At 41.4% G+C, this 16,036-nt stretch overlaps 1 protein-coding gene across 1 annotated transcript; it reads right to left on the reverse strand.

Moving 5' to 3' along the window:
* Positions 1-11,990: 11,990 nt before the first annotated feature.
* On the reverse strand, positions 11,991-15,038 carry LOC138841974 (uncharacterized). Its single transcript, XM_070043053.1, has 5 exons — positions 14,818-15,038; positions 14,442-14,635; positions 13,590-13,637; positions 12,966-13,192; positions 11,991-12,677 (listed from the first exon to the last, which is right to left on the reverse strand). Exons 1-5 carry the CDS (start codon positions 14,983-14,985, stop codon positions 12,010-12,012), a joined length of 1,305 nt encoding a protein of 434 aa, XP_069899154.1. The 5' UTR covers positions 14,986-15,038; the 3' UTR covers positions 11,991-12,009.
* Between the last annotated feature and the right edge of the window lie 998 nt (positions 15,039-16,036).

Genomic DNA, 16,036 nt, shown 5'->3' on the forward strand with positions numbered 1-16,036 from the left:
AGCAATGGTTCTGGGGATTAGGCAATCACACTTGTAGAGTAGACTGTATTGGTAATAAATGGAAGAAACATGGGCTTCCATTGGATGGTTGCTAATCCCAGGTGCAAGTAGATCAAGGGTTCAGAGGATGCCAGGACTGTGGCACATTTCCCCCTCCTTCCCCTTCCTGTTTTCCCTCCCTTCTTCCTTCCTTCCTCCTAACACCTTGCTTTGCTCTTCTTTAAGTATAGAACACATCTTTTCAAGACAATGAGGAGAAACTCGGCACATAGTCTTCGTGTTCCCTAAAGAGAACTCAATTGGTAACTCACTTACCTTAGCCTCCTGGTACTCCATATGCAGGAGTGGGGCAGCCTAGGTTAGCTATCCACTCTGAACAGAAAGAAGTTTCACCACTCTTGGTACAGAGCTCAGAGGGAGTAAGGATGGCCATCTTTCAATAGGAGAAGACCAGGTGGTGGATCTTCTTCTTCCTCCTCCTCCTCTTTGTTCTTTTCTGCTCCCCACTCTCCCCTCCTTCTTCTCTTCCTCCTTGTATGTGCCTTGAACCCAGTATGGGGCTCGAACACATGACCCCAAGCTCTTGTTTGTCTTTTTCATTCAAAACTAGTGCTCCTCATCTTGAGTCACACCTCTGCTTCCAGGTTTGTTTGTTTTTGTTTTTGTTTTTTTGAACTGGTTGATTGGACATGAAAGCCTCATGCACTTTTCTGACTTGATTGGATTTGAACTGGGATTCTCAGATCTCAGCCTCCTGAGTAGCTTAGATTACAGATATGAGCCACCAGTGTCAGGCAGAACAGCTTCTTTTGAAAAGTGAATGCATGCATGTGTGCATGTCAACTTTATCTAGGGGAAAGCACTCTACTTAGAAATATTCTGACTTTATCTCTTACAAGGCCCCCTTGGGGGAGTGCCCTGTTGATCCCTCCACTCCAGGAGGTCCTCATTCCATGGATCAGGACTGTTCCCCGTCTTCAGATGAAGTCACAACCCCAAGGTCTTTGCTAAACCACCAGTCACTCTATTTCTTTGGCAGTATCTCACACTCGCTGTTATTTCAGTATGACCTTCACCAGTGTCTTCTGTTCCTATGCTTTATTTCTTTATAAGTGAACTGAAACACCCTACATACTAAATTTCTTAAACTTTATCCACTTATATTTCAATTTTGGAAAAAAGGAAAGCATTCAAAAATAAATTTAGGCATTGCTAATTATGTTCTGAGTAAGTTCTATTTAAATATTACGTTCCAAGCATGCTAATTTGTTTAGTAAATCAAATCATTGATACATTTTAATGTACTTAAAGTGGCATAATCATCCAAGCTTCCTAAAAAGAAAGTATTTCATGTATTTTAATTTCTCTCAGAAGTCTCTTTTTGTGAAAAATAAATAAAAATAAAACAGGTTGGAGGGTCTGGAGACATGGCTTGGTGGTAGAACACTTGCCTAGAAAGCATGTGACCTTGAGTTCAAACCCTATGCACCCTCCTCCTCCAACTAAACTAAAACAGCAAAATGAAAATTGGTTTTCTGTACAGAGGGGTTACAATCACATGAGCAAGGTCATGAGTACATTTCTTATCAAGGACTGTTGCCTTCTCCTTTGTTTTCCCCCTACCATCCCTTCCCTCCCATCTCCACAACTAACCCCCTTCCCCCAGCCTAAATTGTAAAGTTCGTTTTTCGACATAGCACCTTGTACATCTCATTGTTGCAATGGGTCCACCTGTATCCCAATTTAAACAATTTGTTTTTATCCCTTCTGCTCCCCAAATTATACCAACATCAAATACAGTGAAAATAGGGTTATACTGTGGGGGAGAGACATACAAAGCAACAAAAAAATCACGTGGTACCTTATAAATATGTTAGAAACAATAGCAAGAAAGAAAAAAACCACTTGTGTCCCTATCTTGGGGTTCATTTTGCTTAACATCATCTTATTTGACCTTTTCTGCTTGTCTCAGATATATACTAGTTATTGCAAATAAGGGAAACCATGGGATCTCTTTTTCTTTGTGCCTGGCTTACTTCACTTAATATATTTTTTTCCAAGTCTTTCCATCTCCTAACAAATGGGGCAATGTCATTCTTTCTGATGGAGGCATAGAATTCCTTTGTGTATATATACCACATTTTCTTAATCCGTTCAGCTACTGAGGGGCATCTGGGTTGGTTCCATATCTTAGCTATGGTAAATAATGCTGCAATAAGCATAGTTGTGCTGGTAGCTTTAGTATGGCCTTGTTTGTGATCATTTGGGTAAATGCCCCAAAATGGGATTGCTGGGTCATAGGGGAGCTCTATGTGAAGCCTATTGAGGAACCTCCATACTGCTTTCCAAAGTGGGTGTAAAAGTTTACATTCCCACCAACAATGCAGTAGGGTTCCCTTCTGTCCACATCTCCTCCAGCATCTGTTCTTGATTATAGACATTCTAACTGGAGTGAGATGGTATCTCAGTGTTGTTTTGATTTGCATTTCTTTTATGGCTAGAGAGGTTGAGCATTTCTTCATGTGTCTACTGGCCATTCTTATTTCCTCTTCATAGAAGTTTCTCTTTAAGTCTTTAGCCACTTATTTAGTGGGCAGTTGTTTCTTTGAAGATTTGTTGTTGGGAATTAATTTTGAGTTCCAGGTATATTTTAGATATGAGACCCTTGTCCATTGTATGGCTAGTGAAGATCTCCCAATCCATGGGCTTTCTATTGATCTTGCTAGCTATGTCCTTTTCTATGCAGAAGCTCTGCAATTTCATGCAATCCCATTTGTCCAACCTTTCTTTGATTTGTTGTGTTTCTGGGTCTCTATTAAGAAAATTTCAGCCAGTGCCAAGGAGACCTAGGGTTTATCCTATTCTGTCCTGTAAAGTTTTCAGGGTGTCTGCTTTGACTCCGAGGTCTTTGATCCATTTGGAGTTGATTCTAGTGCAGGGTGATATATAAGGATCTAGCTTTAGTTTTCTACAAGTGATTAACTAATTTTGCCAGCACCATTTACTGAAGAGGCTTTCTTCCATTCTATTATTTTAGCTCCCTTATTGTAGATTAGATGGCTATAGGTCTGTGGGTTCATTTCTGGGTTTTCAATTCCATTCCATTGGTCCTGAGGCCTGTTCTTGTGCCAGTACCAAGCTGTTTTGATTACTATGGCTTTGTAGTAGAGTTTGAAATTTGGTATTGATATTCCTCCAGCACTGTTCTTCCTGTTAAGGATTGTTTTTGCTATTCTGGGTCTTTTATTGTTCCATATGAATTTTTGGATTGCCTCTTCTATTTCCTTGAAGAATGAGGTTGGAATGTTGATAGGTATCTCATTGAATTTGTAGATAGTCTTGGGAAGTTTGGCATTTTCACGATGATCCTTCCAATCCAGGAGCATGAGAGGTTTTGCCACTTTCTAAGTTCTGTTTTGATTTCCTTTTTCAGGTTTTTAAAGTTTTCATCATAGAGGTCCTTCACTTCTTTGGTTAAGTTAATTCCTAGGTATTTTATTTTTGTGGGGCTATTACGAATGGAGTTGCTTTCCTGATTTCAGCTGCGCTCTTCTTATTGTTGGCATATAGAAAAGCCATTGATTTTTGAGGGTTAATTTTATACCCTGCTACTTTGCCAAAGTTTTGAATCAGCTTAAGTAATTTGGGAGTGGAGTCCATGGGATTCTTTAAATACAAGATCATGTCATCTGCAAAGAGGGAGAGCTTTACTTCACCTTTCCCTATTTGGATCCCCTTTATGTTTGCAACTTGTCTTATTGCTGTAGCTAGGCCTTCTGATACTAAATTGAAGAGAAGTGGAGAGAGTGGACATCCTTGTCTTGTTCCTGAATTAAGAGGAAATGGCTTTAGTTTTTCACCATTAAGTATAATGCTGGCTGTAGGTTTGTCATATACATCAGTTATTGCATTGAGGAATGTTCCATGGATTCCTAATTTTTCCAGAGCCTTCATCATAAAGGGTTGTTGGATCTTGTCAAATGCTTTTTCTGTATCTATTGAGATAATCATGTGGTTCTTATCCTTGCTCTTGTTGATATGATGAATTATATTGATTGATTTGTGTATATTGAACCAGCTTTGCATCCCTGAAATGAATCCTGTTTGATCGTGGTGTATGATTTTTGTATGAATTGTTGAAGTCGTTTGGCCAAAATTTTGTTGAGAAGTTTTACATCAATGTTCATCAAAGAAATGGGTCTATAGTTCTCTTTCTTTGATGAGTCCCTGCCTAGTTTTGGGATGAGGGTCATGATGGCTTCATAGAAAGAGTTAGGTAGTGAACTTTCTCTTTCAGTTTCATTGAAGAGTTGGAGTATTGGTGTGAGTTCTGCTTTGAAGGCCTTCTAGAATTCAGGTGTAAATCCATCCGGTCCTGTGCTTTTCTTCGATGGAAGGTCTCTTATTGCTGTTTCTATTTCAATGCTTGATATGGGCCTGTTAAGTTGATTTAACTCATCTTGGTTTAGCTTTGGCATGTCAATATTTGCTAGGAAATCATCTATTTCTTCCAGGTTCTCAAACTTATTAGCATAAAGGTTTGAGAAGTATTTCCTTATAAAGCTCTGGATCTTGATTGTTTCTGTGATGACGTTTCCATTCTCATCTCTGAGTTTGTTTATTTGAGTGTGTTTCCTTCTTTTTCTGATAAGATTTGCTAAGGGTCTGTCAATTTTGTTAATTTTTTTGAAGAACCAGCTCCTTGTTTCGTTGATTCTTTCTATGTTTTTTATTTGGATTCTAATTCATTTAATTCTGATTTAATTTTAATTATTTCTTTCTGTCTACTGGATTGGGATTTAGCTTGCTGCTCTTTTTCAAGGAGGTTCAGATGTCTGATTAAATTGTTGGTTTCAGATTTCTCCAATTTGTTGATGTAGGAACCCAGAGCTATAAACTTTCCTCTGAGTAATGCCTTTGGTGTATTCCAGAGGAGCTGATAATTTGTGTGTTCATTTTTGTTGAATATCATGAACACTTGAATTTCTTTTTTAATCTCTTCCATGGCCCACTGGTGATTCAACAGTGTGTTGTTCAGTCTCCATGTGTTACAGGGCTTTCGTTGGTGGCTTTTGGTGTTGAGTTCTAATTTTATTCCCTTGTGGTCTGAGAGAATGCAGGGCATTATTTCAATGTTCTGAATTTGGGCAAGTATGCTTTGTGACCTGAAATGTGGTCTATTTTCGAAAATGTTCCGTGTGCTGCTGAGAAAAACATGCATTCTGATGCTGCTGGGTGAAATATTTGGAAGATGTCTGTTAAATCTAATTGATCTATGCAGTTGTTTAGTTTTCTAATATTGTATGCTTTCAAGATCAGTGGGGTTTTTCATGATTTCCATATGATAGCTTTACAGACTGATTAGCAAAGACTATGCATGGTCTTTCATGATGGTAGAATTTCCATTGAAGGGAATATTAGAGATTCTTTAACCAAACTTGTTTAGAAAGAAAACTTAGAGGTCAGACCATTGACGCATATTCCTAGGACTCTGCCAGTCATGGTGGTACTGGGTGAGTGGCTCCATCTAGTCCTACCCTCTGCTGGGACCTCCCCCCCGCCCCCCACTCTCTCCATACCATACCAGGCCTACTGGGCAGGATGTTCTGATAGCCTTGTGTTCTCAGCTCCACAGGGCCACCTTTGGTATCCAAGGTAGGCAGGACACAGAGAATTAAATAACAGTGTTCTGCTGTTCCTCCAAGCCTCATATATGAGATTCCTATGGCCATTCACAAGGGATCTGCAGTACTACTTGTAGTTTCTCTTTGGGGATTGTTTACCAAGCATGGCTGTCCTGGTGCAGAGCCCAAATCAGCCTCAGCTAAGAGTAACTATGTGTCTACCATTTTAAAGGTTACTATCATTCCCATGATGGCAAGATGACAATATGCAGGTTTTAAAACTCCTGAGATGATTGTTTAGAGACCTAGGTTTTCATTCATTCCATTTATTTTTTGTGTTTCATTAACTATACATGGTTGCACACATTACAAATAATAGCACACACATGCTATGCTGAAGACACATCAAACACCCGTTTGATAATTTCATCTCTCCACTGTGTTTCCTCTCTGAGAAACACCTGAGAAAGGGCCTTGTCCTCTAGGCAAGGAACAATAGGAAGGGAGGGAAAAACTGGGAGAGTGAAGGAAGTGGTGACATTGTCCGAAAACTAATGTACTCATTACCTGACTTATGAAACATCACCTTTATAATAACAATAAAATATACATAAAAGCAAAAGATATGATTATAGAGATACTTTTCCTTCAGTGTTGAAAACATACAGGAGTGTCATAAGTTAAATTGCCCAATTTGATCTTAACAAATTTAGTAGTCAGATAAGCCAAACAAAAAAAAAATATATAAACACCATTAAGGGCCACCTTCAGCCTTTTGTCATAGAGCCTACCTATTTTGTATATGTGTGTTCATTTTAAAAAATAAAATAGGAAGCCGGGCACTGGTGGCTCACGCCTGTAATCCTAGCTACTCAGGAGGCTGAGATCTGAGGATCGCCGTTCAAAGCCAGCCCGGGCAGGAGACTCCTATCTCCAACAAACCACCAGAAAACCAGAAGTGGCGCTGTAGCTCAAGTGGTAGAGCACTCCCTTGAGCTGAAGAGCTGAGGGACAGTGCCCAGGCCCAGAGTTCAAGCCCCATGACCGACCAAAAAAATAAAAATAAAAAAAAATAAAAAAATAAAATAGGAATCATGGTATGTATAGTCTTGTATAATTTAAATTATTTTGCACATAGTGGTTTTAAATATATATTCTTTAATAACCTGCCTATGAATTCCTTATTTCCATATAAATATATTTCTATATAATAGTCCTTAGGTATCTGCAGATAGAAGATTCCTTTGAGGAAAGCCATGAGCACTCAGGATGCATAGAATTTAAAAACAACTAATGGTAACACTGGACTCCTCATTAACTTCATATTAAGATCTCAGTTTGTATGTGTGTTGTGGGGAAGGTGTACTGGGGCTTGAACTCAGGGCCTTGAGCTCCTTTTTAGCTTTTTCTTTTTATTTCTTTTTGTTGTTGTTGTTCAAGACTAGACCTCTACCACTTGAGCCATACCTCTACTTCTAGGTTTTACTTTTTGGTTAGTTAAAGAGTCTCTTTGCTTGGCTGCCTGGGCTAGCTTGGAACCTTCATCCTCAGATTTCAGCCTCCAGAGTAGCCAGAATTACAGCCATCAGCCATGGGTGCCTGGCAGAACATATAGGTTTTATTCACTGTTGGGATGACCCAAACTTTCATTTCCATAGGTCCAAAGTCCCTGATAATCATGTCTTTACTGATATGTGGGAAAGACAATGCACACATTACTAGAAGGTCCCAGCTTCTAGACAGTTTTCTTTTTTTTGTTTTTTTTTTAAATTTTATTTTATTTTATTTGAGAACATACTGTACAGAGGGGTTACAATTACATTGGCAGGATAATGCATACATTTCTTACCAAACATTGCAGCCTCCTCCTTTGTTTACCCTTCACCTCCCTTCCCAGCCTCCCCCCTCCCCCCCCACCCAATCATACCCCCTTCCCCCACCACACACCGACATTGTAAAGCTTGCTTTGACATGACATTTTGTAATTCTCCTTGTTGCAACAGGTCCACCTGAATCCTTAAACGACTTGTTTGTCCCCATCTCCTCCACATGTTATACTGACATCAAATAAAGTGAAAGCGGGGGTTACACTGTGGGGGAGGGACATACAAAGCAACAAAGAAATAATCTTATAAATGCGTTAGAAACACATGCATGAAAGAAACGAAAACATTAAAATACATATTTAAGGGTTCGTTTTCCTAACATCACATTATCTGACCTTTTCCGCTTGACTCATACCTATACTAGATATTGCAAATAAGGGAAACCATGGGACCTATGTTTCTTTGGGCCTGGCTTACTTCACTTAATATAATTTTTTCCAAGCCTTTCCATTTCCTAAGAAATGGGGAAATGTCATTCTTTCTGATGGAGGCATAGAATTCCATTGTGTATATATACCACATTTTCTTGATCCATTCATCTACTGAGGGGCTTCTGGGTTGGTTCCATATCTTAGCTATGGTAAATAATGCTGCAATAAACATAGTTGTGCTGGTAGTTTTAGTGTGGTCTTGTTTGTATACATTTGGGTAAATGCCCAAAAGTGCGATTGCTGGATCATAGGGGAGATCTATGTGAAGTCTTTTGAGGAACCTCCATACTGCTTTCCAAAGTGGTTGAACAAGTTTACATTCCCACCAACAATGAAGTAAGGTTCCTTTCTGTCCACATCCCCTCCAGCATCTGTTGTTGTTAGAGTTCTTGATTTTTGCCGTTCTAACTGGAGTGAGGTGATATCTCAATGTTGTTTTGATTTGCATTTCTTTTATGGCTAGGGATGTTGAACATTTCTTCATGTGTCTATTGGCCATCCTTCTTTCTTCTTCAGAGAAGCTTCTCTTTAAGTCTTTCGCCCACTTATTTATTGGGCAGTTGTTTCTTTGAGGATTTGTTGTTGGGTGGTTTAATTTTTTGAGTTCCAAGTATATTTTAGATATGAGACCCTTGTCCGTTGTGTGGCTAGTAAAGATCTTCTCCCAATCGGTGGGCTTTCTATTGATCTTGCTAGCTATGTCATTTGCCCTGCAGAAGCTCTGCAACCTTATGCAATCCCATTTTAGACAGTTTTCTTTATTACCTGCAGAAGGGAGCACTAATTTAGTTCCTGATGATAATTGAGATCTAACACCCTAGAGAATAGAGTACACAGGTCCTTTTATGTTTTTGCTGGTTATAAAGCTTTGTTGTCCCAAATGGCCAAGAGGTATTTGCAACTTCCAACACAACACAACCTCCACTATGCTATTAGTTATCCTATTGGAAAACTGTCCATATCCACTGAATTTAAGATTATAGACACAGACAACAAAGTCAAAGTTCTTTAAGTGTGTTCCTGAGTGTTATAGTAAGGGTGGTAGAGGAAGATTTCTGTCTTTACCCTTTGGTTCACAACCAATCCTTTGCTGTGGGGCTGTGTATGAGACAGTATGGCTCACTGGCCACTTGTTTAAAGCACGTGTCATAAACTGTAAGGTGACATCTCTACTTTCCAGAGTTTAGGGCTACAGTAGATACACATTGAACCTTCAGCAGGACTTTTTTCTCCCAACCCAGCTTCTGTGTAATACAATGCACCATCAGAGCAGTGACTGCATCTGAGGTCTCACTTGCATTGTAAAAAGCTCCTTGTTAAAGAAACTAGCTGGAAAACTAAGGATGACCAAAGGAGTGCTGTAAGTGAATGCTGCTGTTCCTTGAAGCCTTGTGAGAGAGAAGCGCCTTTGTGACTGATTACATGAAGCTCACCTCTGTGGGCCAGGATAATCTCTGTCTCAATCTTCCCCTTTCCTTTCATGTAATCACATCAGTCAAGTCCTTTTGCTTTGTGCATTGGTTTCTTATTGCTGTGTGAATTATCACAAAAATAATGACTTTAAACAATCCCAATTTATTCTGTTACAGTTCTGGGAGTCAGTTGGCTATATTCAAGTTGTGAGCATGCATACATTATTTTTAGTCTTTAGAGGAAGATGATGTGATTTTTCTTCATTAGTCTATTCATGTGGTAGATCACATAGCTTTTCAAATGTGGAACCAGCCTCAGATACCTTGAAGAGAGCCTATGAGGTCATGGTATATAATTCTTTATATATGTATATATATATACATATATATGTATATATATTCATGAATTCAGTTTGCTAATAGTTTGTTGGACATTTTTGTGTCTTAAGGTCACGGCATATATTAATCTTTAATTTTATTTCTGTATACCAGCTTTGTCTGATTTTAGCTTCTTAAGGTGAGTCAAGAAAGAGTATTTCTCTCTTATTTCCTAGGGGAAAAAGTACATAAAATTGATGGTAATTCTTTAATCATTTAGCAGAATTCTCTAGTAAATCCACTTGAGCATGACATTTACATATTAAGGGAAAGTTTGAATTAAGAATTCAATTTCTCTGAAGGCTAAAGGGCTATTCCTATTACCTATTTTAGTCAAGTTAAAATTTAAGTGTATTGTGTTTGTTGGATGGAATTGCAGAAAGAATGAAAATTATGTGTTGCAAATGGAAGTCTTGAGGGTTACCTGTATTTTGGGTAGATTTCATCCATCTTGCCCACCAGAACCAATATGTGCAGTGTCTCCTTGTTATTTTTGCTGTCAGAACACCAATTCTTTCTTAAGGGAGGGCATGATCCCCTGATGGATTACAGAAAAATACTTTGCAGCTTTGCTCTTTCATTCTGTTATGGGGGTTGGTTCCAAACCGATTAGGTCTCTCTGTCTCTCTCTCTCTCTGTCTCTGTCTGTCTCTGTCTCTCTGTCTCTGTCTCTCTCTCTCTCTCTCTCTCTCTGTCTCTCTCTGTCTCTCTGTCTCTCTGTCTCTCTTCTCTCTCTCTGGCGGTCATGGAGCTTGAACACTGTCCCTCAGCTCTTCAGCTCAAGGCTAGTGCTCTGCGACTTGAGCCACAGTGCCACTTCTGGTTTTCTAGTGATTTATTAGAGATAAGAGTCTCATTGACTTTCTTGCCCGGGCTCACTTTGAACTGTGGTCCTCAGATCTCAGCCTCCTCAGTAGCTGTAATTACATGCAGGAGTGACCAGGTTCCAGCTAATTTTCCCATTTCTTTTTATTTAAATTATTGAGAAAATACCATACAGAAGGGTTACAATTACATGGGCAAGATGGTGAGTACATTTCTTATCAAGCATTGTTGCCTCCTCATTTGTTTCCCCATAACATCCCTTCCTCTCTCTATCCCCCCACCCCCAACCCCCTACCACCTCTCCACTCCCCTAATTCTCCAATTTCTATATTTCTCTTTTTCCTGGGTTTAAAACTACTACTGCCCACATTTCATGTCTTGATGTCTTCATCTTTTGTACCAGTAGTGGAATTTGTACTCAGGGCATTGAGCTCTTGCTTATTTTTTTATTCAATGCTTAAATATACAACTTGAGCCATGCTACCAGTTCCTGACTTTTGTTGGCTCATTGGATAAGAGTCATTCAGATTTGTCTACAAGGGCTGCTTTGAACCTCCATCCTGAGGAATGATAGGGCACTCATGAAGCTAGAATTATTTAGACGGGGCTTGACACCTGGCATGTCTTTGTCTATCTGGGTAAATCTATCATCCTTAGTTTTCCAGCTAGTTTCTTTAAAAAGGAGCTTTTTACAATGCAAGTGAGATCTCAGATGCAGTCACTTCTCTGATTGTGTGTTGTATTACACAGAAGCTGGGTTGGGAGAAAAAAAGTCCTGCTGAAGGTTCAATGTGTATCTACTGTAGCCCTAAACTCTGGAAAGTAGAGATGTCACCTTACAGTTTATGACACGTGCTTTAAACAAGTGACCAGTGAGCCATACTGTCTCATACACAGCCCCACAGCAAAGGATTGGTTGTGAACCAAAGGGTAAAGAGAGAAATCTTCCTCTAAAACCCTTACTATAACAATCAGGAAGGCTTTTACTTTTCAGTGTACATATTTACTATGTATTTTGTCAAATATTTTTAAATGAAAGTAGATTTTTGATGTCATTTTAAGGTGAACTTTTCTTACCTATTTGCACAAAGCACAATGCGTGTGCATACAGACGTGAACTCACTGTTGGAACAAAGTCCCCCATACACTACATTTAGTCTGGCTTTTGTCTCAATAGACAGAACAACTTTCAAGGGCATCTGGTTTGCTCTGTCCTAGAGCTTTAGCAGTGGCCCGATCACCCCATGCAGGCATGGGCTGGGTTCCTTGCACTCCCTGTGCATTGAACAGTTTCCTGTATATCCAGTGGGTTCCCTTGGGCAGCTCCAGGTCACTCTGTGTTTTGCCCCCCACTCAAGACACATGTGTCTGGGGTATCAGATTGTAGGTTGAAAAAAACACGGTATTTAGGATTCATGAATTGTACACCATAAACGTAGACATTTTAATAAACTTAGAAGAATAAATACAAATAACAATTGATAACTATCAGAACAAAAAGAAAAATATAGATATACCCAAGGAGAGGGGAGGGGAGCTCTAAGTCTAGGTCGGCCTCGAAGTGGCCTTCAGGCCCAAATTCCACCTCCCAGTCCTCAGAGGGTTCTACCTCCTCCCAGAAGACAGGATTTTCTCCTGGAGTACAGGGAGGGGCAGATTCTAATTTCTCAGTTGGAGATTGGTTCTCCTGCAGCAGGACAGATTTGTCCACATATTCTGTGAGGACAGATGCACTTTCCTGAGGTGCATCTAATATTTGGGCCTCACCAATTGGTTCCCCTGCACACAGGCTGGGGACATTTTCCATTAACCCCGCATGTGATACTCTATCCAGCCCACCAGGAGGTGTGCTGCTCTGACTGGTTTGGGGCTGATCTGGGCCAACTTCCTTTAGGGTCCCTACAGGTGCATCTGTGTCCCCTGTGGGGTTCAGACCCAGTGGCATATCCACAGGAATCACCACCTCTTTGGGCCTCACTGCAAATGCATCTAACCCCTCTACATGCACATGCTTTGTGGAGTCCAGTGATGGCTCCAGATCTCCATCCATCACCGCCCCTGACATCACCGATGGCTTCTTTCTCTGGAGGTCAGGAGAAGCTGCTCTATGGCGGTCAAAACCTGAGAACAGAAAGAGGTCAAGCATTTTGAGAGTGGACTCTGGCTGTTAACGTGGAAATAAATTTCCATGAGGATCTAATGCAGGAAGTTGCAGTTTACTTTGGACTGAACACTGATGAGAAGGTAGGGTCTTTCCCATGAGTGGCTAAGCCCGAGTATTTTCACAAATAGCACAAACACTGCCTGGCAGAGAATATCAGAAAAGGACATTGTGCCAACCTGGGTGGGAGCAAGCGCTCTCAGCCAGTTAGGACCCCCCCTTGAGGCCAGGGCCCCATCCCTACTCACAAGCTCTGAGGTGACTACACAGGGACTTCTTCCTCTTTTTCTTGTTCTCCTTCTTCATGGGCTCCTCCAGTTCACCAAGCAGAATGTGTAGGCGGAGGGCCAGGTCCGAGGAGGGCATGTGGAACATGGCATAATGGGTCAGTTCTTTGACGGTGTCTCGGTTCTGACGCTCACGGAAATCAGCAGGGTAGCAGTCCATCCACATAGTGAAGATGGAACAAAGGGTGCTGTGGGCAGATTGGTGACAAGAAGAGTGAGAGCCCGTCCTCCCCATCCTGAACCTCCATAGCCCCTTTCTGCAAGGACTCCTATTTGCAGACTGGCATGTTGGGAAGAGAGAATCCTGAGAGCAGGTTGATCTTCACAACCCACTTCTAGAAGATTCTGAAAGACAATACTCCAAAATCCTCATCATGATAGGTAACAAGAAGGTTGTTTTCCAACAGAGTCCACAAACACACCATAGCTGTGTCCTCTGCCTTCCATTCAAGTCTCAAGCCCTCTCTGCCCCTTTGTTCAAATCCGAATTCGTGTGCAAAAGAGACAACTGCACTTGGAATCAGAAGCCTCAAAAATGTCCACTTTGAAAGAAGGTGGCTTTTCTTGGTGCCACAGTCCACTTACCTCTTAATTTTTTGTTCTTCCTCATAGTTATGGCCCCGGAATCTGTACCTATGAGAGGAGAGGAGGAAGTCAGCTCTCTGGTTCTATGGGACTGGCTCATCCAGATGGGAAGGAAGTCTGACACATCATTGAGACATGGCTACACAGTTCAGCGAAAATTCTGCTAGCAGGCTGATATGCATCTGTCCAAGGTAAATGTGCCCGTGGCTCATGCTTCTAATCCTGGCTGATCAGGAGCATGAAATCTCACAATCACAGTGTGAAGACAGTACTCTAGTGTAAAGGTCTAAACACACTAATTCTCAAAAGGCCAGAATTGACCCTGCAGTTCGATTGGTGCAGTGCTAGTCCTGAGCACCAATGGGACAGCATCAGGCCCTGATTTCAGGTTGCAGAACTGGCACACACATGAACATAATTGCTTCAGGGGTTATAAATCAGCCAAAATAATCCCTCCGTGACAGCTCAGAAGTGATCCAGCCTCCAGTCCACCGCCTCCTCCAGCCTTTCTTCTGTCTACATTACTTCACAGGCTTCCTAATGCTACTGAAATCTTATTTACTAATGGGAAATGTGATTTCCTAGAACCTCACCTAGGGGAGGGAAGAAGTTGGGTGACACAGGCACATGCCTGTAATCAGAGCCCTGATTTCTGCGTCTCCAGTTGTTTCTGAGGGAAATGCCCTGGGCAGGCCACTACCAAGAAACTAGCCAGGGTGTGCAATTCTTTGTCTCATGCCAAGCTCCATTAGAAGACCCCCGTAAAATCAACAGGTTCAGAGAGGTGTCAAGTATTCCCCAACTCGGCCAGGAGGGGCTGAGCAGCCCTGGATTGGAAAGGGAAACACTCACTTTTTAAATACAATATCCAGCACTTGCTCCATTGTCCCCCACTGCCTGTAATTGTGGAGGAAGGCTCCAACATAGAAGAGATCGCCTTTCTGGTAGGCAGGGACCAGGTTCATCACTACCGTGTCCAGAAGGCCTGCCTCCGGGCTCCATATATTGGATGGCACATTCAGGGTCAGGGCTGACTCAGTGTCACACTAAGGTGGTAAAAAGAATGAAAGAAAACCATGGAAATGAGAACACAGTTCAAAATGAACAATTGGGATCGAATGGATTGAAAAACTATACAGAAAGCCTTATCTCAGTGTAGGCAAAAGCACATAAGAAGCTTCTAGTGCGGGCAGGTTGGGGTTAAGTGGGTTTCCTCTCATGAGTATACCTTGCCTGAGTTGCCTCGTGTGTTCCTTGATGTCCTGTAGGAAAAACCCCTGAGATGCTGGCTTCGTGGCTTGCCACTGATCCAGTGTCTGCAGCTTTGGCTGAGGCACCCATAGCTCTCTTGCCTGAGACCGGAGTCTCGCTTTCCGCGAATACAACACAAGAACATCTTTCTCGTTCGCGAGTCGCAGGCCAAGTGAGCTGGCTTGAGCCAACTGTCGGGTACAGTTGCCTGCTATCAGGGTTCCGTGTTCTATTCCATTGTGAAGGAGGCAGGGTCACCTCTCAGGGCCCAATGACCTTTTACTGCTTCCTCACACAAGAAAAATCCCCTCCCCCATATCACCATGTGTACATGTAGACGTAGTTCAAAGCACATCTTGTTTGTCCAATCCTAAGTTGCTAGGCCCAGGCGCTGCTATGGCCTCAGCTTCCAAGAGCCAGTCCTAGGTCACATCCATGCCCTATTTGTCACTAGTCCTCTCCTTCTGCACAAATCATTTTGCTTCTCAGGGCCTTCTCTGCCTGCCACCTCCTTCTTGCACGTATTTTGACATCAACATCCTAGGTCATTGTTAACTTTCTGTAGCCTTATCTCTTGGTCCTTGAAGCCTCTCTGTTCTGTCATCTGGAGCTCATGCAAATACTTAGAAATGGGAAAGTCAAAGAAGTATTGGAAAATAAACAGTACACACATAATCAGACATTGTGACAGGTGTCCATTTTTGTAAGAGAGAAGTCTATTTTTTTATACTTGAATGAAATTTCATGGAGGCAAGCAGAGAAAGGAAGAGATGCTGCATTCCCTTATTATCACAACTAGGATTTCTTTTTACTATAGCTTTGAAGGATTTCGTATTTAAGGATAGAAAACTGCTCCTGTGCTTTTTACAAGCTATTCGTTTATACAGTTATTTGCCTCTGAAGTCTCGGCTTCTGTTTCCTATGATCTATCCTCCTCCTCAACACAAATGCGAAGGGGGGATTCCACAAATCCTGAGCTGTTGTTCATTCTCTGGATAAGAATTGAAGATACAATAGTGACTGTAATGTTGTGTGTGTGTCTGTGTGTTGTGTATGTCTGTGTCTGTGTCCGTGTGTCCATTGCCTGGCCTACATAATTGAGGATGCAAGTAGGTGGCCCAAGCTCTGAAAGATAACTGATTTGGAATAAAGCACTGGAACTTAGTGTATTTCTCCCGTTAGGGGATATATGAAGG

The sequence above is a fragment of the Dipodomys merriami genome, unplaced genomic scaffold, assembly GCF_024711535.1.
Source record: "Dipodomys merriami isolate MVZ:Mamm:240054 unplaced genomic scaffold, mDipMer1.0.p SCAF_33, whole genome shotgun sequence".
NCBI classification, from domain to species: Eukaryota; Metazoa; Chordata; class Mammalia; order Rodentia; family Heteromyidae; genus Dipodomys; species Dipodomys merriami.